We start from the raw sequence: 27,755 nt of genomic DNA, 5'->3' as shown, positions 1-27,755 counted from the left end.
TCAACATCTCAGAGCTATTAGCTTATCCATAAAAAATTTGATCCATTGTCCTTCATAACAATATCCAATAGTTTCCAGCCAAATGCAGCTGGAAAGCTTTGTTCCTAAATCAGAAGTACTGATTAATTCTATCCTAAATAACTTTAATGTATGCCAAATTCAATATGTGGCTCATAGGAGAAATGAAGTTCTGGCATAGACACTGGGCAGTGTCAAGGTGACCTAACATGCGGTTACTGTAGAATTATGAACATGAAATGCCACCCTGCAGTGCCCCCATAAAAATCTAATTCTTTAAGGTCCAATTCTTTTTAAAATTTCATTTTTTTTTCTAGGATAATTAGTATATTCAGCACTATAGTATGATCATTTTTTTGTAGCTTTTGACTAATTTCTTTCTTTTTTTCCTTTTTTTGTCTTTTTTTTCATGACCGGCAACGGATCGCAACCCTCAGTGTCGCGCCCGTACCGGACCAGGACCGGCAACGGGATCGCAACCCTCGGTGCTGCGCCCGCACTTCGCTCAGCCAGTGAGCGGCCGGTCTGTATGTGGGATCCAAACCCTCGGCGGGAGCGCCACCGCACTCCCATGCGGCGCACTGTAGCAGTGCGCCACCAGGCCGGCCCCTGACTAATTTCTTTCTAACTCCTCCCCCCTTCCCACCTCTAGTAGCCTCAGTTCTGTTCTCTCTTTAATGCCCAATTCTATGTCAACCTGTTTTCACAAGGATTAATAAGAAAATAACACAGAAACCAGAAATAACAACAATAAACTATGTGATGAGGGCCTATCTTCTGTAGTTGAGTTATAACACAACACTCAATCCCCATTAATTGTCAAGAAGAAAGCATGGCAGAATGAACTCAAAAGACTCAGGGTCCAGATCTGCAAAGCTCCAAATAATGTTATCACTGAAGTCCCGTCGATTCTTTCTAATAAATACCAACTTAATGCCTTAAAATAAAGACTCCAATTTTATAAAATGTTTATGAAAAAGCCTGGACAGAATACATACACAGATAAATCAGTATCACAAATAATTACAAATAACTAGGACTGCTCATTGTTTAAGAAGTTCTAGCCTCAATTTTATACTCTGTATTAGATTGAAATATGTGCCCCCCAACTCACTGAAACTTGGAATTGTGTCCCCCACGTTTTATGTATTAGAAATTTAGCCCCCTCTGTGACTGTTAAGAGGGTGGGAAATCCTATTATGGTAACTGAAAGGTGGAGCCTTGAGGAGGTGATTGGATTGTAGGACCCTGTAGTAGTGAATGGATTAAAAATGGTGGTCAAGGGTGTGGTTCTGAGGGCTTTAAAAGAAGAGGAGAGTCTGTCTCTCTCGGCTCTGCTCTCTCTGCTTCTGCCATCTTGCAACGTGAGACCCTTGGGTCACTGTCGCCACCACCAGATGGACTTTGGACTTCCCAGCCTCAGAAACTGTAAGCAATAAATTTTGCTTTTCTTTATAAATCATCCAGTTTCAGGCATTTTGTTATAAGCAACATAAACGGACTAATACTCTCTATAGATGGAGTACATTTGAGTAACTCATTTCTCACCTTCTCTTCCAGGCAATCAAGAGCTGTGCCAGTGTTCATTTCTTATGTCATTTATGTGCCCCCAAGAGGATGCTGAGTCATCTGAATATACTGGCATATAGCATATACTACAGGTACAGAGATCTGATGAAGATTTTGCTGATTAGTATTTCTAAATTGAGAAAGATTTTCTGCTGCATTTCTGCCCTTCTAGACTGGCTTAGAGCATGCCCATGTGTCCTCTCTACAGGTTTAATTATTCTAAGGGAAGATTCCAAGGGAATGCAAAGAGTATTCCTAACCCCCTAGATGTACCAGCAGACCAGGGGACTCCTAGAATCATTCTACCTACAAGAACTCTTCATCAAAGAGCAGCCCCAGCACAGGAACTCCTTTTTCTCTGTAGCCTGGTGCAGAGCAGTTTTGTCTTACCACAGTCTGTATCTAGATTCCAGAAACTGCAGGGGAGCTCTTATGGCCCCAACATTCAGGTGTCTACAAAGTATAAATGGTCAAACTCAATCACAGCATAGAGTCTCATTTAATGGCAGGGATTGTCAGTCCTGTAAACTCTTCTTCACTGTGGCAGTCTTTTGGAAGATTATTCTGTCTCTGGTTACAAAATGGTACAAGTATATAGGTATCTAGAGGGTAGATTTGAACAGGAAGTCCCATTTGTTGTCAAACTATTAGAGTAAATTAAATTTTGGAAGGGAGAGAGGTAATGGAGAACTGAAGATAAAAATTAAGTTTATTTTAATCAAACACTTAAGTCACTAGCCTCCCTTCTACCTAAACATTCTCATATTGGTTAAAAATGAGTGTCACCCCCTGTTTCTCTTTTGCAAAACCCTGAACTTCAAATGCTGTTATAGATGGACTAGTTCAAAAGACCAGTGAGGAGAAATATCCTGAAAAATGTAGAGTTGGTTGTGCATACTTTTTATTGAAGATCCTGACTTACTAATATTTTTCCAGTACATTTGAATTTAGTTTTTTTCTGATATGAGACATCAGCAGAGGTGGCATGTTATAAATAGAACCTTCCAATCTACTTCCATTAATGTACAGTGTGCAAAGCATATCATGTTTTTTTATCCTTCATACCACTGTTCATTCATATATTCTCTCAACAAATATCTATTGAGCCATCTATTTATTGTATATGAGCCAGTATAGTTGGGGATACAGAAGAAAAAATATGGATATTAGTATCTAACATTTATTGAACATGTACTAAATGACAGGCACTGAATTAAAGGCAGGGTTATGCACATAATTTTACACAATTCTTATTATAGCCCAATCAAAAAAGTACTATTTTCTACATATTACAGACAAGGAACTAATAATACCTACAGATGCCATATCATTTTTTAAATTTTGAGGTAGCTGATTGAAAAAAAGTATACACATACATATATTCTAGTAACTATTTAGAAGACATTGTAAATGAACTGTGTTCTTCAAATAAAACAAAGTAAAAGAGATAGCAATCTCCAGTGAAAGGAAAAACATAAAATAAAGAAATAGAGAACTGTTCCCATTTTTTTTAACCTTCAAGTAGTCAGAATTCACACTTAAAGAGGGAATGTTTACTATGGATTATCATGTGCTTTGTTTGTACCCTAAGAGCATTGCAGGGGAAGTCACACTTTTGTCACATGGACTGAAACAGAAACAGTTGTCAGAGTCGGACACATCTTCCAATAGAAGAAAAATCCAGTTACCAACTACATATGGTTCATTTTGGGTTCCTGGAACTGATAGCATGTCAGCATGTCTTCTGAGACTTGAGCATGGCATGCTATTACAGCTGTATATCATCAGAAAGAAAAAAATAATTGGTTTTCCTTGGAGTATCTCTAAGTTGATGTCATATTCAATAACCCTGTAGTTGAAAAATCTATACGTGATGGATGAAGTGTGGACTATCTGTTGAATCCCATTCTTCCTGTGCCGGCTTCTACAGGCCCTGGTGTACCTCTCATTTTGAGAGGAGTGCATATAATATTTAGAAAATGCAACTGGCCGCTACTTCTGCCAATAACGAACTACAAAAGAATAAATTGTCTCACGTGTACAACGGCCTCATTCTTCACTCTTAACAATGCCATGGAGGAGCCTGTCTGAACTTAGAACCCCACACTGGGGTCAGTGCCACTGAATCAGTACTGTGCGTCACAGAGAGCAGATGGCGGCTTCCCTTGCTCTGGATGTGAGGGATTCCGAGACAGCCTCAAACACAGCCTTCCAAGTTGGGGTCCCTAGCACGTTACCAACACATCCTCATCAAGAACTCTGCCTTGTAAGAATAAGTACTCCTTCTGGATCCACTGATGTCTCTCAAAAGAGGACATTTAGAGCTTTCCTTTGGTCCAGATAAAGAAATAGCCGACCTGGATGTATTCTGTGGGGCAACTGAACGTTTGCAGGTGAACAGTAACTTCCTTCCTCCTTTTTTCTCCTTCCTTAGTGCCCAGCTTCTTTTGCTCATATTGGATAAGTGGATCTAGGCTTGGGCAGGGATGCCTGGATTAGACTGTCCTGGATTAACCTAGCACCACAAGTCTGGATCCCCCTATTTCATCAGCATTACAGGTCTGGCCCCTGCTAAGGGGTTTAGAGATTAAGTCTCAGCCTGGGGCTCTGGCTAAGTGTCGAACTTTTGAACTAGAACCAACCTGGCCTCCAGTTGGAAGTGACATGTCCAAACTCTAAAATTCAGATTTGTGACACATGAGATGCAAATTATCTGCTTGAACTCAGTCTTATGTCTGACAACCAATTAATATATATAGTTACAGAAGAGCAAACTCCCCATTAGTTTCTATGCCACTAACTTGAAATGTATGTAATATGAGGGACTTCAAAAAGTTCATGGAAAGATTAGTATTCTTTCAATTCTATTTTTCCACTAACTTTTTGAAGTACCCTAATATAATCTTGATGAAATTAATCTCACCTCTGACCAGAAGACAAAGTTGTTTACATTGTTAACAAGTTGGAGGTGAATTACTAAAATATTATTGAAGCTATTACCTAAGAATTATTTAACAGAAGAGATAAACAATATAGAAGTTCCTTACCTATTAGCAGGGCTTCTTTCTCTGATTTTAAGCCTTGGCTTCTTTTTTCAATATTGTTCTCTCGGTCTTGGTTGACCAATGCGACTGTCAATACATTGATTTCCTATAAAAATTAAAAAACAAAAACGATATATGTGCTTGTGTATTTCCCATAAAAATTAAAAAGCAAAACCAATATTTGTTTATGTATTTCTTGTAAAAAATTAAAAAACAAACAATATATGTGCATTTCAATAAAATCCACCATATCTCTTAAACTCTATAAAAGAGGTCACCACTTCCATTTATAAATGCAGATAAAATCGTATACACAACTGAACTATTTGCCCAACAGTAGAAAAGTAATTCTGAAACTTAGGCTCTTAGCCACTGCTACCAGGAAACCAAGTAACTCTGCATAAGTGGCAAATTTGTTACAAACTATCTCAGATTTTTGTTCATGTTTTGATTAAATTCTGTTCACTAAAACTGTGATTGACTGTAACTGCTTTAACATGTGTTATTTCAAATATGAAAAAATTTCTGGAAAATAATATAGCAGACTGATTTATAATACTATCTAAAAATAATGTGTGAGCATGTGGGAAACAGGGCCTACTAGGAAGCTGAGATAGAACTGTTGTTAGTAAATAATCAACCACATTGTATATCGACAAAATAAAATACTAAAAGAAAAAAAAAAAAAAAAAAAAACTGTTGTTAGGAGTGTTTAAGTTGAGTAGGTATGGGTCCTCATCCACAACTGCAAAAGGTAGACAAAACAAAAAAAAAAAAAAAAAAAAAAAAAAAAAAAAAAAAAAAGAACTGTTGTTAGGAGTGTTTAAGTTGAGTAGGTATGGGTCCTCATCCACAACTGCAAAAGGTAGACAAAACAAAGGTTGGGAAATTCTTTTCTTTGGAAACTGAAAGTGATGAATTGTACAACAAGCCAATAAGTGATGAAACACTGAAGCTGGACTATTTTAGTTTTTTCTATGGTCTTTTTAATTTAAAAGCAGACATAAAGACTTAACTCATATCTTCCCACACTTGATATTAGGGCTCAAAATGGAGAGTGATTTAATAGTAAAATCCTAATGATCTGCATATATGGGGTAGTAGAATCATTAGGGCAGTTGAACCCTGTGGGAAGGGAGTTGCTCACTGAAAGATGGCTCTCAAAGATGTATATTGAGCAAAGAGTTAAGGATACTATTTCCATTAAGTGTGGGGAACTTGCAGGAATGATAGGGGATAGGTAGGGAAGGCCAAGTGGACAAAGGGGAACTCAGATGGACTGGACAAATGGTCTGGCAGGCATTACCAGGATGGAAACTGGTTGCAAGATAGATATTTAACTACTTAGTACAAATTAACAAAACTGGCCAAATACAAGAATATAGAAATTGGGAGCATGTTGAGCATGCAATGAGTACAAATCACATCTGAAGGCACTAACGACAACAACAAAAACTCAGTGTGTGCCAATAAAAATAGATGTGAGCTCAACTTAACTCCTTTGTGAATTGGAGGTAATTAAAAATCGCCAGGAAAAAAGGCTCTACTGAGAAATTGCAGTTGGTAATGTTTGCTGAGCAAGGCTCCTGTTAAGGTCAGGAGCACCTGCTGAAGACTGAGTGATCAAGACTGAGAGGTGAAGATGAGTGAGGTAAAAATTGAGGGAATCACAGTGATATGATGACAGACCAGAGGGAAGATCTTGATGGACTAGATGGTATCAACTAAGGCCTGAGGCTGATGGCAGAAGTGTCTTGTCTGGAGCCAGCTGGACATACAAGGTCATTAGAGATGAAAGATGCTCTTATGATTCAAAAAAGGGAACTTGGGAGCCAGCCCCAGTGGAAACACAATGAAGAACTTTAAAACAGAACACATCCAAAGGTTAAGTAGATAGCATTAGAACATCTTATAAAGAGGGGTTACAGGGAGGGGAATAGGAATTCCTTCTATGATAAAATATCATGTGGCTTCCGATTGGGTTGTCTCAATCAGAGCAGAGAAGGGCTGTGTGTACACTTTATCTCTCTGGACTAGTGGGGTCAAGGATCCTGCCAAGTTCCATTAGTGGTATGCCCTAAGGACAAATAGGTCCCACACTGGGCTTCCAGGCCTGGGTGGATAAGACTGAGCAGAATGCAGGCTGAGGCTCTGTGAAGGTCTCCCAAGAGAGGTGTAGGAAGACAGAGGATGGAAGAACATTAACTACAATGATGATTGCATCATTATAAAAAATACAAATAATGAACTCTAGAGCTAAGTGGAAATAATATCTCCAAGACAGGGTGATTTGTTCACAGCCAAGATGATAATTGAGGCCAGATGAAATTACTCAAGAGTTTAGCAGACAACAGGCCCACATTAATTGCCAAGACTGAGTGGTGTCCTGGGCATCGCACAGTTGAGGATTGAGGTTTATGAGGGAAATGCACCACAGAGAGCAGGCAGATGTAAGGAGCCAGCAGGGAAATGGCAAGGGCAGAATAGGCTGAGACCACCAAGTGTGCTGTTGGACACCTGATCCCATGTCCAGAGCTGGAGTCATAAAGAAAGGGGGACATTAAGCAGGGCCCCAATAAATGCTACTCAATCAACAATGTCTACAAAGAGCCGACTATGGCCCACCAGTGACTCTTATTTTGATGATGCTTTAGGGTTGGGCAAATGAAGATAGAAAGATAAGAAAAAGGTCCTAGGACAACCAGTATGTGAAAATATCTCTAGAGATTGGATCTGTGCTCTGCTGATCACAAGCAGTGTGCTCTAGCATGGGCCTGGACAGCGACTGTGGAGTGGATGCACCCTCTGCATGGCTCTCACAACAGCCCAGCCCAGCAGGCCCGGGTTTGACAGACACCCCAGCCTCTGGCTACTTCTGTGAGTTCTGTCCAGGGTGGAGATGAAGCTTTCTTTCTGATTGCTCCAGGAGGGAGAAGAACGACACTGGAAGTGGTACAGGACCCCCTAAAGCTGACCAGGCAGGCTCCAAGGAGTGCTCGCATCTTATAATAAACCAGCCTTGAGAATCTCCAAAAGGGAAAATACCATGTCCACTAGAGTCAAAGGCATGTCCAAAAATACGAACTAGAGACTTAAGTCTGTAATATCATATAGTGAAGTGGACCAACTTGTGACCACTCAAAAGAGTTCCTACTGACTAAGTTCCCTGGAGCCTGCCTTGGACATGGCAGAAGCTCAGACTCTTGCTGACAAAGTCACAGAGTTAACTAGACAGGTGAATGCTCATGTCACATGTATTGCCAAAGATAACAAAGTTAATACGGATGTTTTCAGGGCTAAAAGACGGGTTAGTAATTTTAGATAGCTACTTTATGTGCTGTGCTTTTACCTTTTCCAACCATTAAAAAAAGGAGGGTTTTGTTTTAATGTCTCATGAATCATGGCTTCCTTAGAAAAATAAGGTTAATTTGGCTTGTCTGTATTTATGATAGTGTTCTTCAGCTCAACAGTATAATTACAGTTATTGGTAGTTTGCAAGTTTAGGATAGCCTACAAAGTACAAAGTAGCTATAAGCTACAGCTGACCCCTCTCTATGTCTACAAATTTAAATTATCATCCAATGTTTGTCAGAAGAGCTCCATCATCATAACTAGTTATGGTGAAGGAAATACACAGAGAGAATGCGGAACTTAGTAATTCCCCAAACCAAACCTTTGGTGCATTTAAGCGAAGCCTATTTTTACTTTCAGCCACCCAATATATATTTATGAAACATACGTATATCACATGCCTACTATATATCAAGGAATTCTAAGTTTTGTAGCAGGAAGTGCATGCTTACCCAGACAGGGGCTAGCAAGCAATTCTTATAAAAGGTTTTTAAGAAAGAAATGTCAAAGAAGAAGCTGGAGGAGTAGGTAGGTCATAATGAGTTTAGATTTTTATCTGGAAGGCTTAACTCGTGAAGAGTTTTCAGCAGAGGAGTTACATGAACATCTCTGCGTTTGAAGACACTAGTTTGAAGGCAAATGAAACTGGAATGAGAGATGCCAGCTTGGAGCCTGCTGCTATAGTCTATTCATTTTTACCTTTTGATGATGAGGGTCAAAACCAAATCAAGGTGTGCAGAGCGCAAACGGAAGAGATATTTATGAGGTGGAACTTAAACAAAATCTGGTAACCTGGTAGATGAAGAAAATGTTGAGAATGAGTAGGTACCTTCGTGAATAGGAAAACAGAAGAAAGTATAGAAGGCGATGTATCTAGTTTAGAAAATGTTGAACTTAAGGTTTCCATGGCATCCTGTCAAGATATTTGGGAGGAAGTAGAATGTATAGGTTTTTGGACTTGGAAGCAGAGCCCTGACAGCTCTTTTTATGGATCATTTCTCAGGTTTGTGTTCGTACCAAGCAACTTTGATATCTACTTCTGGGACAAAGGGCAGGCTTGCTTGTGCTTGGTATAAAAGAGATGGATTCCCCAAGCACAGTGTTTCTCTTCTGTAACATAGACCACTGCATGTGCAGGCCCTTGAGGGAGATGCTCACAACCTGGGCAAGTCTCGTGAAGCCAGGACGGCTGGTAGCACATAAAACCTTCAGGGGACACTTGCCAAACCCTTCTAGGAACAACCCCTCACACGAGAGACAAATTGACCATAAAATTAAACACAAGGGAGAGCATTTTCAAGGCTATCAGAAGACATAAAAGTTTTCTTCATCTCTAATTCTGGAAAAAAAACCCTCAAGGTATGACGTAGACTTGAGCTATGCCTTAAGGGTCTCTTTGTTTGTTTTTTGGATAAGTTAAAGAATTTCTTTCTAAAAAAGCTATAACACAGAGGCTAAGAAAACGATTAGATTTCATATTCTCTACTGGGGATGTTTTACCTTACCTGTTTAGTAACATATTTCACTGAGACATTGAATCATGGATTATGCACGGCTTTGTTCCCTTTTTAGAAATTTCACTTTCCTAATTGCTCTCTCCATCCCAAATCTCTGGAGAATTAAAAGGATCTTACCAGAATGGGAAAGTTTTATCATTGGAAACATAAAATTATGAATACCCTTTGTCCTTTTATCACATTTAAATCCTTAAGCCTGATAGATGCAACATGTCCTGAAGAGTGATGTGTCTACTAGATGATCTGGAAGAGAGGTTCCAGATGCCTGGAGGCTACACAGTGCAAGGGGATAAACATGGATGGGGTGGGAGGTAAAGGAGGTTACTGAGGACCAATTGTTAATGGTATCCAATGTGTATACAGCAGGGAGGAAACATTAGGATGGGATCGAGAGTTTTCTCACAGGGAGATCTACTGGATTATGAAATAATTTTCCAAAGGAGGTAGTGAGAACATAGGAAAAGTACACCAGGCTAGAAAATGCACAACAGGTAACAATTCTGCACTTGACAGAAGAATAGACAAGATTATCTAATAATCTTTTCTCAGTCTACCTTTTAAATCTAACTTCTGTGATACTTAGAAGAAATCATTAAAGGGCTGGAGAAGAGGTTTTCAAAAACTGGAAATTAGATGTCACAGACTTTTAAAAAGAGCTGGCTACTTGAAGGCAGAAATTTCCTCTGAGTCCTTATCAATTACTTTGAGAAATGATCAAAGTAACTTATTTAGAAAAGCTCATTTTCAATAGTTTACTGAGCTAGCGCTTTGTTTTGTTTCTGTTCCCCTCTACCCACCCAAGCCCTTAAGGACCAAGAATACAGCTTCCCCAACTTATGAAATCCTTTTGTCATTCCTTTCACTTCACTATTCCCATGGCCCCCTACCTTGAGAGCTGTTTTCTTTCTATCTCAAAGCTGCTTGAACACATGGTGTACAGCTTCTGTGCTACTCCTCTCCACCTGAAATCTCAGCTTTCTCATCAATCGCCCCTATGAAACCACCCTCTGAAAGGTTTTCAATGACCTCCTTCTTGCTAAATAGTTATTTTCTCAATCCTCTTACCATGTGATATCTGACACTGCTGACATCGGCCCCTCTTAAGCCACCTGCTTCACTTGCTTCTGTCACCCATGAGGACCTGGTCTTTTTTCTCCTAATTTCTTGTCTAGTGTTCATTGGGTTATTCTTTCCCTCTGCTGACCCAGTGACATAAAGAAGAGGTTACTCTTTTCCTCCTCTTATACTTGAACTTCGGTCCTTGCCAAAGTTCAGTCCCCAGTTTTTCTACTCTATTGACTTTTATTAGAGTTCTTTCATTCTCATGGGTTCAACTATAATCAAACTTAAATCTTTAAGCTCTGTTCCTTATCATCAAGTGACTATGGGGCTTGTCTGCTTGAATTTACCACTGCCCAGTCCAAAGTCAAAATGAGAGGTGGCCACGAGGCGGTGGAAGAGACACTACATACTTGGGTTTTGGCTTTGGATCTTTCACTAACAGCTGGCAGTCCTTGGGCAAGTTATTCAACATCTTCAAGCCTCAGATCACTTGTCTAAACATGAGAGTGCTGGGTACGGTAAATCATCTTTGAATAATGCTTCATGGACCCCTATAAGCTTTATAGAGGTGACATGGTAGGTCCAAGGGGACAGAGCTCTGGAATTTCCACTCCTATACTACTTTCTTCTGTTTTATAATATAGGGCTTCTACATAAATCTTTAAAGAAATGTTCTTATAACAAAAAAACAAAATTTGAACCCGAGTCCTTCCTCTTGCAGTTCTTCTAAAATTCTACAATTCTACATCTAAAACCCAACTCATCTCACTTATCAAACTGCATCCTCTGTTCTGTTTTTATCAATAGAGCATCGTTCTTCCACTTGCAGGGGCTTGAAACCTTAATCTTGTCTTTGATTCATTCTCTCCCATTTCCTAAGTGCTTTTAGGACCTCTCTAAATCTAAATTTTATCAAGTCTCCATGAAATGTTTCTCCTGCCGCTTTCCCATTTCCACTACTGGTTCTACCACCAGTTCGTCTCACACTTTGATCCCTGCAAGAACCTCCTACTTTGTCTCTGCCTCTGGGCTCTTCCTTTTCAATCTACCTCACATCATATCACCAGATCAATTTTCTAAAATGCAACTTTCATCTTACCAATCTCTGATTTAAAACTGCAGATGCTTTCTGACAACCTATAGGAAAAAGTCAGATGCCACTGCCTGGCATTTTGGGTTCAGTCCTACCAAAGTAGCCTATCCCCTTCCTGTGCTATGTCCAGATGTGTTCCTAGAAAGCTCTCTCCTCTCTTTCTTGCCATTTCCTACTTACATTTCTACACACAGCACAACTCCCATATCTTTCAGAGGCATTTGTTGCAAGCCTTCCTTATCTGGACACATTTCCTATAGCTGCTAGTGCGAGGTGAGTGGGACAACTGACAAGATCTACATGGCGAAGATTCTCCAGGTCACTTTCCACCCTGCCAGCACCACACCACAAGGCACGTGTTCCTTGTTCCATGGCCTTGTTTTGCTGTTTGGTCACAGGCCCTTCTCTTGAACATCACAGTTCATGAAATCAGGGGCCCTGTACACAACAGTCAGGATGCTAATCAGCTACTTTCTTATCCTTTACTCACATTTTGCAAAGTACCAAAAATGATCTATCAAATGATGTACTGATCTCCAATAACCTTCAGGTTATTCCTCATAAGATTAGAACTGTAATTGGTGGAGGAAGGAGAATGGAGACACCCCTCACACTTGCCTTAATGAGCCAGTGACTAGCACGTAGTGACTGATAAATGATGAAATGACACAAACAATGGGCTGGAATAGTGAAAAAATGATGGATTTGGACACAGAACTCTGGTTCTAATTGCCACTGACTTGCTCGGTACCCTTGTTTTATTTTTCCTCTTTAAAATGAGGAATTTGAAGCAGATGATCTGTACAGTGTGTCCCTGCTCCAAAATTCCATGCCTGCTCTGTGCCCCTTTTTCTGACTCAGACCTTCCCTTCAGAATAAGGCAGCCAACTTAATACAGACGGCATGTACTTATCCTGGATTTCTGATGCCAATGAGAATTAGAGAAGAAAGAGGAAACAGAGGGAGAAAAGCAGAAAAAATCCAAATGGATGAGAAGGATTGAGAATGAGTGACCAAGCTGTAGATTGTCTATGGCTTGAGGGGAAGTAAGAGCGCATCTATCTCAAGAACAACGAGGATCTCAGGAATTTCGTGTGGGTTAGAAATCTCAAGGCCTCACTAATCTAATCAGTTGCTGACGCTTGGCACTGCCAGTCCCGAGGGTCGTGGGCTCTCACCCACCTGTGCCCGGTTCCAGCAGCCTTTGATGTTCAGGATCTGCTCAAGGGAAGCCTGAGAGGTCCAACAGCCTTCAGTGTCAGAGAAACCATTTGAAACCAAATGTGTGGGAGCTCCTGCTCCCGCATTTGTCACAATGCGGCCACATTTTACATTAGGAGACGTTCCACCTCATTGGGGTTCAACTGCTGGACCCTGAGCACATATTTTATGTTCTTACACAACTCCAAGAACTGTTTTAAAAGGTGAGACCTGGTTTCAGGTCAAAAAAAGGGACCCTTTAAAGAAAGATAAGTGAAAACTCAGTGTTGTTTAAGTGCCAGAGATACGCAAATACATCCTCTCTCCTGGTGGTCTTCTTTTTAGGTCATCTTTGTTTATAATTATTTAACAAACACTTACATGGGGTTTACGATATGCAGGTAATGTTATAAGCACTTCACAGATAAGAACTTGTCTAACCTCGTTAAAAACCCTACGAGGTCAGACCATTACATTCACATTTTATAGATGAGGAAAGTAAGGCATAGGGAGGCTAATGACTTGCCTAAGGCCACACAACTAGTAAGAAGCAGAATTGGGACAGGAGCTAATGCTGTCTTGCTCCAGAGTACTAACCACTGTGCCAGGCTGCCTGTAGCATAAATGTTCAGTGCCTGTGGAGCTCTGGGACCAAATCCCCTCCTGAGGGCTGCCTATAGTTCCAGCTCACTCAGCAGCAAGCAAGGACACCAGGAAGGTCAAGTGAGCATTGGTTCCTGCACAGTTGTGAAAGCAAAGGAGAGCAAGGCAGGAAGCCCCCCATGGGCCTGGTCTGGGAGTGGGGCCAGCAGGGACAGTACCTGGCTGTCTGCTGTTGTTTGGTGGTGACAGACTTCCTTTGGACCGGTGTGACTATAACCACAGTCTGTGCAGCAGGGAGGGATTTCAAAGGCAGAATTCTGGGCAAATGAAGAGGATTTGCATACGTGCTCTCCTGATCTGGAAGATGCAGGCCAGGGAAGGCCAAAGTCAAAATAGCACTCCAAAAAGACCACGGTTGGGCCACAGGCAGGATTGCTGGGCAGGTGAAGTGGCCCAGCAGGGACACCCATGGTGCAGCTCCAGACACACCCTGAGGATGTGGTAATAAGGCAGAGCCACTGAGGTGATGGGGAAAGGGAAAAGGGGCGTACAGAAGCCATTCTGAAGGAAGGATGGATGGAGTCTATGTGTGAAGCAGAGGAAAGAGCGGTAGGTTAAAAAAAATTTAAACAAGTCAAGTCTGAGAGACTAGCAGAATAGTGACCCCAGAATCAGACCACTAAGAATTGGAAGTACTGGCTCTAATATTTGAGAAATACTGGATAGGAGGTCTTGGACAAGCGGCTGGGAAAATGGGACATGTACTCAAGAGAGCATTTGGGCTGGGAGTGCCCCTTTCCAGCCAATCTTCAGCTCACTCCCTGTCCTGCACGGTCCTGTGCACACCTGTTGTCCCAGCAGAAGTAGCAACAGTGCTCCCTTTCACCCTCACCATTTGGACATTATGTGATCACTCTACCTATAATCACTTCTCTACACAGTGACAAAATCCTTAGTACCTAGCATGGTGCTCTGTCCATAGCTGCAACCAACAGTTTTTGAGCAATAAATAGTAGACTCTAATAATCTGTTGAATTATATTGAATTAACCTGTTACTTCATAGAAGACCATCTTTGTGGGTGAAACTGGACAATTATAGGACTTGGTCAGTTCCCTTGGCCTGGAGTGATTTATAAGAAGTCTATGAGGAATGTATATAGTGAATAGGGAAAAAATAACAGCGCAATCACTTTAAGCATTTTAAACCCTTTTGGTCCGTAAAAGTATTTGTTGTAGCATCATTTTAAAGTAACATAATTTCTTTACTCTCAGATTGAAGGAGGTAAATAAGTTAATATTTAGTTTGTATCATTAATGCCTTCAGTGTTTTTAATTTAAATATTAATTTTGGAAACAAATATAAGCTTTATAATCCTTTTTCTTTCCCTTTCCTTTCCAGAATATAAGACATCTTTCTAGTTCACTTTAATTCTTAGTAATAACTTTTACTGACTTTCTCATTTCAAATATATGTTTTTCACTGTAGAGAACTTACAAAATACAGATTAAAAATAAAATTTACTCCCAGAAGTAGGCAAGAGGGCACGTTGAAAACACTACTTCCATGCAGGTGGCCCACCATAGTCACCACCACAGCCACACCTGCCAAGAAACAGCTCACCATCCCAGCAGTAGCCATGGCCACCATGCACATGGCTCACCAGACATCTGACTGCATTGAAATAAGGAGAGTCGCCAGAGGAAAATGGAAAAAGAGGACGTCCCTTTCCTCAAAGCCCACTCCAGAGTAATAAAAGAAGCAACTGTTCTATCAGATGACCCGACATCAACGTAAAGATATTGGAAATAAGAAAATCCAAGAAAATATGACACTATAAAAGAATACAGTGATTTTCAAATACCATATCCTAAAGAGTAAAAAAAACCCCTCAAAATGACTGAAAAGGAATTCCAAGCAACAATCTAAAGGAAACTCACTGATATATGAGAAGACTCAGACAACACAATGAAAAGAGGAAAAAAAACCCTAAGATATGAAGGAAGAAATTTACAAAGAGATTAATACCTTAAAGAATGTAGCAAAACTCATGAAACTGAAAGATTAACTCAATGAAATAAAAAACACAACCAAGAGCTTAAGCAGCAGGCTAGAACAAGTAGAAGAAAGAATTTCTGATCTTGAAGAAGTCTTCTCGAAATAACCCAGGCAGACAAAAAAAAAGGAAAAAATTAATTTTAAAAAATGAAGAAACTAAGATTTTTCTTAGACACAAACATTCAAATCATAGGTGTTCCAGAAAGGAACGGAAAGGAAAAGGCACTGATAACCTATTCAACAAAATAATAAAGGAAAACTTTCCATGTATAGGGAGAGACTAGGAGGCTCAAAGATCCCCAAAGAGATTCAACCCCAAAAGACCCTCTCTGATACATATTATAGTCAAACTTGCAAACATCAAAGACAGAGAGAATTTTAAAAGAAGAAAGAGAAAAGCATCAAGTCACCTATAAGGTAGTCCCTATCAGACTAACAGCAGACTTCTCAACAGAAACTCTACATGCCAGAAGAAAATGGGGTGGTTCAAAACACTAAAAGAAAAAACTGCCTGTTAAGAATTCTATATCCAGCAAGGCTATCCCTCAGAAATGAGGGAGAAATAGTGTATTTTCCAGACAAACTATAGGAGTTCACCACCACACAACCAGCCCTACAAGAAATCCTCAAGGAAGTCTTGCATCTGGAACCTGAAAAATGATAATCACTACCATGACTACATAAGAAAGAACAAAACCCAATGGTAGAACAAAAATGCAAACAAAAAAGAGAAAGAAACTAAATCTTACCACCACAAAAACCCATAATAACAATATAATGATGCCCCTGCTTTATTTCCGATTTTAGTAATTTCGGTTTTCTCTCTTTTTTTCTTGGTCAGTCTAGATCAAGGTTTGCAAATTTTGTTGATCTCTTTAAAGAATCAAATTTTTGTTTTGTTTTTTTCTCTATTGTTTAATTCCGTATTTCATATATTTCATTTGTAGCGTCTTTATTACTTTCTATTTATATTTGCTTTTGGTTTAGTTTGCTCTTTTTCTATTTTCTTAAAGTAGAAGTTTACATTACTGATTACAGATTTTTCTTATTTTTAACATAGGTGTTTGCAAGTATAAATTTTCCTCTAAACACTACATGAGCCCAGCATCCTATACATTTTGATATGTTTTGCTTTGACTTTTATCTCCCAAAAATAAAAATTAAATTCTACTACCCATATATATATAAATGCTATTAACAGTCAGATATTTACCTTTTATATTTTATAGATAACCCTCCTCTCACATACAAATAGATATGTTGTATAAATATACCTGTATATGTATCTATTATTGTTTACTTATTTGAAAATAGGATTATCCTACATATAGACCCCCAAAATAGAATATCCCACAAAAGGAACAGAGACTTTGGTAGAAAAGAGTATGAGATACTTCAAAAAGTTCATGGAAAGATTCATATCTTTTTCTTTTCCTTTTTTTGGTGGCTGGCTAGTATGGGGATCTGAACCCTTGACTTTGAAGTACCCTCAATGTTTCCCATCAAATATTAAGAACACCACTGCTGCCTGGATCATAACTTAATTATGGTTATCATAGTTCACACTCAGCTTAAACTGCGGTCTCAATCTGGCAATTTAAATGACTTTCTTTTGTATTCCAATAACTCCACTGGTTATTTAAACTAAGTTATAGTATTTTTAGTTTTATTATAAGTATCTTTAATTTTAGTTAGACATTACCAAATGAAAACACACACTTGATCTCAAAGAGCTGTGTTTCTCCCCAATGTGTAAAAAAATGTTACCCACGCTGCTATATCTACACAAGTCCATTTCTTTCATAGCCTGAGAATATACAGAAATGAAAAATTTCTCAGCCAATAAAAATGGAGCAACAAAGAGAAGAAACTAAAGTGAAATACTTTTTTAAAATGTATGTTTGTGCATCCAGAATTAGTCGGTTTGATTTATCTTGTATGATACAGACTCTATTGCTGCTGAAGATTAATTGTATTATGGTGCTCTTGGCATGTTATTTTCTCAGTTCATTCCTCAATATGACATTTCTTATTTTTCTCTGCTACGAAGCACCCGTTATCATAATTTTCACCTGCTGAGTTTACATTACTAATGATAATATTAAAATTTAGAGTTTTTTGACCTTTATATTGGTAAATTAGGTCATGAGAATAGATGGGATACAATCTGATAAATGGGAAAGAGAGACATTTGATTATTAAAGTAAAAGCAGATTTCACAAGGTTTGCCTGCATACTGTGAGATCTAAGTAAACATTAAATAATCCCCCTCCCCAACATACCAAAGTTGACTGCCTTCTTGCATATGCCATACGTGAGGAGTAGTCCATGAACTAAGTGTTGTGGGTTGCTGCTGCTTGTGCATGAGGAATGTAGAATTTGAGGCCTTCTGAATAAAAAACAAATAATACAAGTAACAGTGATAGTGATAACACTAAAAGCTCTTACTGAGTGCTTGGCAGATGACAGGTGCTGGAACTATTATTATCCCCATTTTACAGATGAAAAAACTGAGGTGCAAATAGGTAAGTAGCTTCCTTACGTTCACACACCTGGAAAGTAGCGGTGCCAAGACGGGGTCCCAGGCAGTCAGACTCCAGAACTATTAGTCCAAACTGCCTTCTCTCTGAGTCACTTCTCAGGGATCACAGCTTCTCCACTTTGTCCAAGCCCTTGATCCCACCCCCTTGATCCCATGCCAAGTCCTCTTCCTTACCGAGAAGATTGAAGCCCAGTCTTGGTTGAGTTCCCTTTACAGTCCTATGCTGTCTACTCAACGGCAATGTGCTCCCAGAGGACAGTGACTGTGTTGATGATGTGTGCTCCCGACAGACAGCACCATGCCTGCAACACTGCACTGCCCATCACACGGACTTGCATGGACCTGGTTAGCAGTGGCTAGTTGTGGGCCCGTTGATCTTTTCTCAATTCTTCAAATCAATGTGATTTCCTATGAACCAGAGTCTGAAATTTTCTAATTGTGTATTTTCTTTTGGGGGTTGAATAGCAGTAAAGTTCAACATTTGGACTGAAAGAATCTGAACAGTTCAGTATAAATTTGACTGGAATTTATTGAGCCTCTACCACTCTTTCATTCATCAAACATTTATTGAGCATCTATTGTATTTCTGCTATTGTAAGGGGAGGTTTTGTGTGAGACAACAAATTCAGAGATAAATAATAGTTGTTTCTGCTCTCAAAGAATATAAGAGTTGAGAGGACAGGCATTTAAAATACCCCATAACACAATGTGATATAAGCTATGACAAGAGAAGGCCCTGGGTGCTGTGGAAGCCCAGAGTGGCACCTAACCTGGCCTCGAGTGGAGAGTAGACAGCAGTGTTACTCAACGTGTGGTCTGCAGACTGGTAGCACTGGCATCATGTGGAAGCTTACTAGAAATGTGAACTCTCAGGTTCCAAGTGGGACCTACCCAATCAGAAGTTATAGGGTGGGGACTGGTGATCTGTGTTTTAAAAAGCTCTCTGTTTGATTCTGTTGTTTACTAAAGTTTGAGAAGTATTTCTGGGAGAATGTAAGACTTGTAGACATAGAACAATTAGACATAAAAAAATATATACCAAATAAAAATCTGTAAAATAAAAATGTTGGACAGGGTGGTCCCTACCACCCCAATTCTAACTTTCACAGTTTATAAGACTTCTGTACACATCTTAAGGTTAATTGACATGAAATACGTTCATCTTCCCAATCACCTGCAGATAATATACAGAACAAAGTATTTGCATCTCTCACCTAACCAGGCCAAACAGACTCACAAAGCTAGCAGGCTGTTGGATACCTATGTCAACTCAATCATCAATTGATAAGCATTATAAATGTGTTACTAAGTACTCACTCACCTGCAGAGTACAGAGGCTCATTACTGTGTTAGCTTCTGTAAGCAATGCATACAAATTCCCTACTTTAAGGAATTATACCTGAGTTGGGGAGATAAGCCTATCATAACTGGGTTGTTCGGAGCTTCTGGTCAAGATGGCAGAATAGACGGTCCCCAGCATCACTCTCTCCCACAAATCAACCAACTTACAACCAAAAAAAAGCAACGACAGCCAAGCTGGGGCCGCTAGAGCTCAGGGGAAGAGGAGGAGAGACCTATGGTGTGTATGAAGGTGGGAGAAGCCACAATGAGAGAAAGAAAAAACCCCTCTGACTGTTTAGAATCCCGGCCATTTCCATTTTCCTTTGGGGACCAGTACTGGAGCTGCTGAGCACACAGAGCAGGATCTGGAAAAAGCCACAGCTGTGCCCTTTGGATGAAGGTGCTTGGAGGCTGCAGGGGAGAAGAGGGCCTTGGTGGACCCCAGGCCAGCAAGACCACTAATAGGGTTCCTGTGGACCTACATAGGAGCAAGGAGCCACAACAACTGAAAAAAAGGAGCCACTCAGGGGCTAGTGAGTCATTGCAAGGGACCAGAGCATGGACCATCCCATGGGAAGTGTTTGCAGCATGGGTGGTAGGAGAACACTGGGGCACAACAAGAACAGCTGATCTGCCCTCCAATCAGTGCAGGACCATTCAGAGGAGACTGGTCAGGAATATAGAATTGCATGGGGTGCAGTTTGATGAAAAGACTCAGGCTCAGACCAGAGTTTCTACACAATTCAGATCCACCAGGTCTCTGGAGAGCCAGAAGTACCTATAAATTAAACCATTAAACCTGAGCTGCACAAAAAGCCTTCCCTAGGGAATCAGCAGAAAAGCAGCAATTTAGCTCAACCACAGAGCTCAAGTACTGGTCCCCACAGGAAGTTCCCCCATTTTAGAAGTAAGCAAAGGACAACAAATTAGTTCCAGTGCAGAGTTTAAATGGTGGGAACAGCAAATAATCCAACAAAGAACTGAAAGAAAAAACAAAGTACCCACAACTAGAGACAAAGTTTGATATTAACTAGTAAAGGTCTCATTTCACCAAAGAACACCTATAACACCGAGAATAGCCAGAAGTCCCCTGGGCTACTAAGCCAGAATGGGAGTAGGGCCAGGGGTATCAGCCACAACCCCCCAACAAGTGCAACCAAGCCAGCAACAACCACTGAATCACAGCAGGAAGCACCCTGGACTCTCTCAAGCCAGGGTGGTGGGGGACCAAGGGCCTTGGTCACGCCCCCCAAACATGAGCAACCAGCCCAGCGACGACCACCAAGCTGCAGCAATAAGGGCACCGGGTTCCCAAGCTGGGGTGGTGGGAGGCAAAGGCTCTTGCAATATCCCCCAGACATCTGCACCCAGCCTGGCAATGACCAAGCCACTGCCGGAAGCACCCCCCCTCGGTCTCCCCTGTGGGAATATGGGGGGTGCCACAGGCCTCAATCCCTCCCCTCCTCCTTCTTCCTTCTTCCATCACATTTCCTTCCCCTTTCCCCCTTCCTCTCCCTCCCAGCTGCTCTGCAACAACATCATAGAATGTAAAAAATTGTTAATAAAATAAAATTTTTAAAAAACTGGGTTGTTCAAAATGTTTGGAATGATGATAATACTATGAGAATCTGGAGAAGATGGTAATTGATTTGGGTGAGGGTAAGGCCCCAAGAAATGGGAATTGAGTTGGGCTTAAAAAGAAGTGGAATTTGCACTGCAAGCAAAAAGGATGACATGATACATGGAGGTAGCTGAATTATCAATGAAAGATCTAATTATTTCACATTTTAAATGAATGGTGCACCTAGCTGAATTCGACCTGTTGACTAAAGCCATTTATTCAGGAGACCAGGCCAACAGTTATTCTTAATACCAGGCCAGTAGTTATCCTGTTCTTACCAGGGTGACCGATTTGAATCCTGTCACATATAATGGTCAGGAATGATTATACATGCTTACAGCTGTGAGATGTGTGTGCATGTGTGATTGTGCATTTGTGTAGTGAGGGAGGCAGGGAATTACACCTCCATAGGTATCGGGCTTTACACAGATTGCACTTGCAGACCTTTCTCATAGTTTCAAGCCATCTTTCTCAAAGTTGGCATGGAATTAAATTGCCTGTGCAAATTAGATTCTGCAAGTCTCATAAACATAAGTAGCTCATCAGCATACACTGAACCATCTGTAAATCGTCCAGGAGAAAGCCACTCTAATCTCACAGGGAAGCTGACATAACAACAGAAATGCCTTGAGGCTGAGCATCATGGCCACAAATCTCCCCTACAAGGGCAATTTCAGGGCTGGGAAGGTTGAGGCTTAGAAGATTTTCTTGCGGGGGAGGGGTGAGGAATTAACAGAAATCTGAAAAATATCTATTAAGTGCTGCAAGGCTGGCGAGTCTTTTCAGGGTACCCTGCAGAGGTTTTGGAGAATGGCCATCATGTACCTGGCCAGAGGCTGCAGCCAGTCTTGTTGTGACTCTTTCATGTTTCCAAGCAGGCTGCTGCCAAGATAGGGTGACGGGCAAAGACATCTTTGGCTCTCACATCTGCACAGCTAAGAACTGTGGACCCATGTTTTCAGGAAAGTCTCACCGTCTTTCTATAAAGCACACAATTTTAAAATGTAACACAACACACAATTGACTCTTTCTTTGGGCAACTGCTCTCCTTCCTTCCAAATTCAACTTTTGCTCTGCCTGAATTAAGAACATGTGGAGGGGATTCACACTGAGGTGTGGTTTCCACATTTCAGAACATGTGGAAGTTCTGAAATTTTCCAACTCTCTAAGTTAGATTTTAAAGCCACCGGTATGAGGTTTGCAACATTCTTGGAGGTTTGATTAAAATACCCAGTTACAGGCAGCTACAAACAGGATGTCGGGTCCCCTGGGGCACAGCCACAGGTTGGCAAGGAGGGCAGCTGAAGCTGCAGTTGGTGGCTGTGACCTCACACGTGGAAATGACTCATCCTCACCTTTAGGCCCTGGCTTGGGGGAGAGGAGGGAGGACATGGAGAGGGGCGTATCCATCAGAGCTGGGGAGAGTTTGGATTTGAAAAAATTAGGACGCACTTCATTTTGTTGTGGGCAATTTAAACATATTTATTTCCAAGTTCACCTTTTGTCTTCCCCTAAGAAGGCTACCAATACTTTTACTGCAGATTGACATCTTAGCTTTTTGCTTCAAATTCAAGAGACTTATTTTTGGATCAAGTTTTCAGTAAGTGTGGGTATTTGCACAACCACAAACACTCCTTTGGTGAAAGCAGGTTTTGCTGCCAGAGTCAGCGGGGGTTGCATGGTGGTGAAAGCTGGTGCCCTGCTGCCTGCTGGGGTGGATTTGGAATGGCTGGTGGTGGCAGAGAGTGATGAAACCCGGGAATCTTCCTGTCTCCATCTTTCCTGCCCTTCTCCCTTTTCCTTCTTCCCACCTCTGCCCCTACTTTTTTTTTTGTCATCTTCCTATGTATTTCCTCAAAGAAATGCCACAGTCCAGTGCGTTATGTGGCAGTGTGATGGATGAGTCTGCAGGTGAGCACGAGTGTAGAGATAAAGATGCCCTGCAGCACGCAGCACCATCTGGGAGGCCGGGAGCATGGAGCAGGGAATCCTCAGGAAGAGGCAGCATCAGGATGGCAAGTCGACTGGGGGCCCTGGCACTGGTGGGGACATCCCACACCTCTCCCCCTCCTAGTCTCATGTGTGGTTAGTGTGGACATCACTAAAACATTGAATATTTTAAGTAATAAAAAGCAAACGTCTAGGAAGCCCTAGGCTCCTGAGTACTACACAGAACTAAGACGGGGAAGTTCACCTACTGGTGCCTCCTTGCTTCTCACTGGGTTCAGACCATGTCCTGGTGCTGGCAGCAGGAACTGAGGGCACCTGAGTACAGGAGGTTCCCTACTGTCCCCTGCTGTCTTCCTGAGGTGCTGGAGCAATCTGCTGCTTCTGCCCACCTCTTGGGCTCCTGGTCCTTTCACACATCCCACTGAATGTTCCTCCTGTTCATTTCTGGCTGGGATATTGGGCAGGGCTAAGCATATCTCACACAAGGCAAGGATACCGTGATTGAACCCTCCAGTCTATTTGACTGTAAAATGACACTGCTTGCCTTCAAGTCATGTCTATATGTTTGTATATGCACCTGTTGTGGATGGTCTGAAGCTTCCATGTAAGTTCCTGGCCACAATTAGAAATAAAAGCTTAATTTTATGGTTGGGATAGAGCTCATTTTGTTAACTTGCAATTAATCCCTCTTCTCCATCTCATATATTCTCTCGAGGGAGACAAGCCTCACTGGGGTAGTGGCGGCCTGGTTCCACTGGACATGGTCTGGAGTCCACACAGAGTACAGGCTCTACCATCCTAGGCCATAAAGATAACGCTGTCATACAGTTCACAGCATAGGACCCCAAATGATATGTCTAAATATTGTTCATCTAAATTACTTATGAAATAGGTATAATTTCCCTTTTTCTTCAAAATGCAAATATTCTTGAGAGTTATTTTCTCTCCTGTTGAGGATCTCAGTATCCTCTCTACGTGTTTATATCCAGACATTACACTGGGCTGTTTATTTCATCGCTTACCAAGTAGGAGCTCAGCTTTAATCTTTTCAAAGAATCAATGGATCTCCCTCTATCCCTAAATCTCGATCAAGAGCAACAGCTTTCCTATTTATAAAGTGCTTAAATGATGGATGAATTAACCAAAACATAGTTAAAGAACATTCACTGCATATTATCTGTGACAGCAAAAATAAATAATATTGTAAAGTTCCACAGCAGGGACTAAACTAGAGCACATCTGTAGCATAAAACACTAGGCAGTCATTAAAAATCACACTTAGAAAACTTATTTAATAACATGGGAGAATAAGCGTGATTTATAAAGAAATGTAGGCTATAAAAATGATGTGCTGTGAGTTTGGTAAAAATGTATATATGCATACATAGACAAAGACAGGAGGTACAAAGAAAAGGAAGCAAATTTCTGAGTGGTTACATTACAGATGGGTATTTTTTCCTTTTTTTTTTGTGTGTGTGTGTGTTTCTGAGTTTTCCACAAGAAGAAAATGGCACTTTTAAGGTAAAAGTGTTTACGTGTATTTATATGTGCAAATACCGGCTCTATAAAAGTTACTGATCTTCCATTCTAAACAATTGCTTTAGCTTTTATATCAGGTAGAATTATCATGAACTTTTGGGGGAAGTACATTCTGTCTCCAAAACGAGTAACCTTCGTTCAGATCTTGGTTTTACCTATAGGTATCCAAGCCCATGTCAGGCCATTTTGCACAGTGCTGAAATTTATATTCCTTTGCCTGTTTTTCTCTAACCTGGCCTAGGGGAAGAAGGTATTTTCACTTCTCTAAATTCAACCTTCAGCTTTATTAAACATGTGCTAATCCTGTTACATGCTCCAAATCCACTAATGGCCAAGCAGTACTACCAACTCCTGTCCTTACAAAAAGGACAAACTCCAGCCACAAGCTCCAGCTGTGGAAACAGTCAATCGGCAGTGAGGTGCTTGGGAAGGAAGCTTCTGAGTGTTGACTGCAAACATCAGCACTCACCACGGAGCCAGTTTCTGCTCCTTTCTGACAAATTCCCTCTCTAAGAGATGGAGATCAAAAGAAAATTCACAGTTTTGCTTTTTAGGAAAGAGAATTGTGTCTGGAATAACTGAAATCCCTAAAGGAACTGGGATAAAGGCTAGTTTTAACTTGGGTACACTTAAAAGGTTGGACTGCCCATCTGTCACTAATCAGTACAGTTCCAAATACAAAGAAAAACCTACTTAAGATCAGCAAGTGTGACCTTGAACTGTCCAAGTCCTCTTAGAGAACAAGGCCTTTGCAGACGACTTCAGTCTCTGGCCTTAATGGTTTTAAATTGGCCTTCAGAAAACCTTCCTCATGAGCATGACTGTGCAGAAGATCTTGTTTTATGGAACAGGAGTTGGGCTGTTTTGAGAATGCTGGACAAGGTGTTGGTCAGATACTGTTGCTGCTTAATAAAATGTAAAAACAATAGAAAAGTGATAGCAACAGACCATAAGCTGGGTGATTCTTAACACTAAGGCAAAAGAGTAAATTGCAGGACTTGACATATCTTTTTAATGGATCCCTTCAGGACGACTAATGGATACATAAGCGTGTAGCTGCCACACAACAATCTGAATGCCAAGCAATTTCACAAGTCTGAAGCTCCCTGACAGACTTCATGACATAGCTATTAATATACAGAATCCCCCAGAAGCAAATATGAGAGATGCAACCAAGACTTATCGGCATGTTAATTACAGCATTATTTATAATAGCAAAACATGGAAAGTTAAATGCCGAACACATAGGTTTGTGGCTCAATTATCTCATATCTACATTATACAGCCATCAAGCAACATGTTTTTGAGAAACATTTGGTGACAAGAAAAACACTTATGATATAATGAGAAATAAAAAAGGTGCAAAACTTGAAGATAATATGATAGTTTTTACTTATTCGTTTGAGTTTTTCCCTTTAGTCAGATACGTGTGTATGACTGGAAAAAATTAAAATTTTAATAGTGGTTATTTCTGAGTAATGAGATACTAAGTTATTTTTTTTTACCTCTTTATTTTTTTTTTGCAATTTGCAAGCTTCCAGCATACTTCTTCATTTTTACTTTTATAATAAGATATACTGTTTTAAAAGAGCAATTGTCAGCTCTCACAAAAATACCCAGCTAAGCCAGCACTAGTACACTGTACAATTATTATTAATAAATGATAATGTATAAAATTCCTACCCTCAGATGTGAATAATTACAGTGAAAAAAATCTATACATTACAAACACCGGGTCAGAAGCATTAAACATTATGATCTGCATTAAAATTCATCCTGCCAAAGCCCTGACTGCTATATTAAATACTATTGATGCATGAAGAAGGAATTAATACTTGCTGTGTACATACTCGAGGCCAGGTGTACATGCAGGTGGTTTCACTTAACACACTTACACATGAGGAAGATGTAGTTCAGAAAGGACAAATAACTTGCCTCAGTCACATGGCTATTCAGTGATCAAACCAGAATGAGAGAGTTCGAATCCAATTTGAAGGGCCCATCTCTTTTGACCAACACAAGGTAGGTGGGGACTTCAGATGAGATGTAGACTTCATTTCAGACATTTAAAAATATCTTTACAATTCAACTTCCGGTCAAGATAGCGGAAGAGATGGTCCCTAGCATCACTCTCTCCCACAAATCAACCAATTTAAACTATAAAAACATATCATCAAGTGCATATGGAACAGGGAGATGTTCTGCAGGGGAGGCAGAAGCTCCACAGAGACCACATGCCCTGCGGGGCTGCCATCGCATGATCCAGCTGATAGGCTTCACTGCCACCACCCGGGTCCATTCCCAGCCCAGCCCAGTGCGCACAGAGTGGGGAGACGTCTGGCAAGGGAGGTGGAGGCTCCGCAGAAACCACACACCCTGTGGGGCCACCACTGCGTGATCCAGCAGGTAAGCTTCACTGCAGGCACCCGGCTCCATTCCCAGCCTGGCCTAGTGCGCTTGGAGAAGGGAGAGGTCCAACAGGGGAGGCAGGAACTCCATGGGGACCACACTGCTGCCGTGCAATCCAGCAGCCCGGCTCAATGCATAGGGAGCACAGAGACGTCCAGCAAGGGAGTTAGAAGCTCCATAGAGTCCACACACCCTGTGGGGGGGCTGCAGCCACGCAATCCAGCAGCAGGTAGGCTTCACCACTGCCACCCAGCTCCATCCCAAGCCTGGCCTAGCATGCACAGAGCAGGGAGACATCCTGCAGGGGCGCATGGAACAGGGAAAAGTCCAGCACAGGAGTTGGAAGCTCAGCAGAGACCACACACCCTGCGGTACCACCCCATGATCCAGCAGCCCAGCAGAGTCCAAGCAGACAAGAGAGGTGGCTCCCCAGAGAGGCCCAAGACCTGAGGCAACCACACATGAAAGGCGCTAGTGGCCAACTGAGCAGTGACTGAGGTAGCCATACCAAATTGGCAACCACAGTAACATCTTAGTCAGTCAATAGTGTCAAACCTGTGGACTGTGAAACCCCCTGCCACAATGAATAAACATCAAACAATAGATACCAGAAATACGAAAAATCAAGAAAGTACACCACCAAAGGATAATAACTCTCAAGCTCTAGAGCCTATAGAACAAGAAGCCCTTGAAATGACTGACAAGGAATTTCGAGCGATAATTCTAAGGAAACTGAATGAGATATAAGAAAACTCAGCTAGATATCATGATGAAACGAGGAAAAGTATACAGGACCTGAAAGAGGAAATGTACAAGGAAATCAATGCCCTGAAAAAAAA

General features: G+C 41.0%; 1 protein-coding gene across 1 annotated transcript in view; it reads right to left on the bottom strand.

The window, feature by feature from the left end:
• LOC103600464 (ecto-NOX disulfide-thiol exchanger 1-like) overlaps window positions 1-27,755 on the bottom strand; it is a gene marked incomplete at its 5' end in the record, with an annotated part of 57,828 nt that overhangs the window by 18,276 nt on the left and 11,797 nt on the right. Inside the window, one exon of the mRNA XM_008584741.1 lies at window positions 4,635-4,737. Coding sequence (XP_008582963.1) covers window positions 4,635-4,737 — 103 coding nt within the window. The remainder of the gene's footprint in view (window positions 1-4,634; window positions 4,738-27,755) is intronic.

The sequence above is a fragment of the Galeopterus variegatus genome, unplaced genomic scaffold (assembly GCF_000696425.1).
Source record: "Galeopterus variegatus unplaced genomic scaffold, G_variegatus-3.0.2 Scaffold3362, whole genome shotgun sequence".
Taxonomy (NCBI): domain Eukaryota; kingdom Metazoa; phylum Chordata; class Mammalia; order Dermoptera; family Cynocephalidae; genus Galeopterus; species Galeopterus variegatus.
Note: the sequence above shows the minus strand (reverse complement) of the source record. Positions and strands in the feature narration are given on the sequence as shown.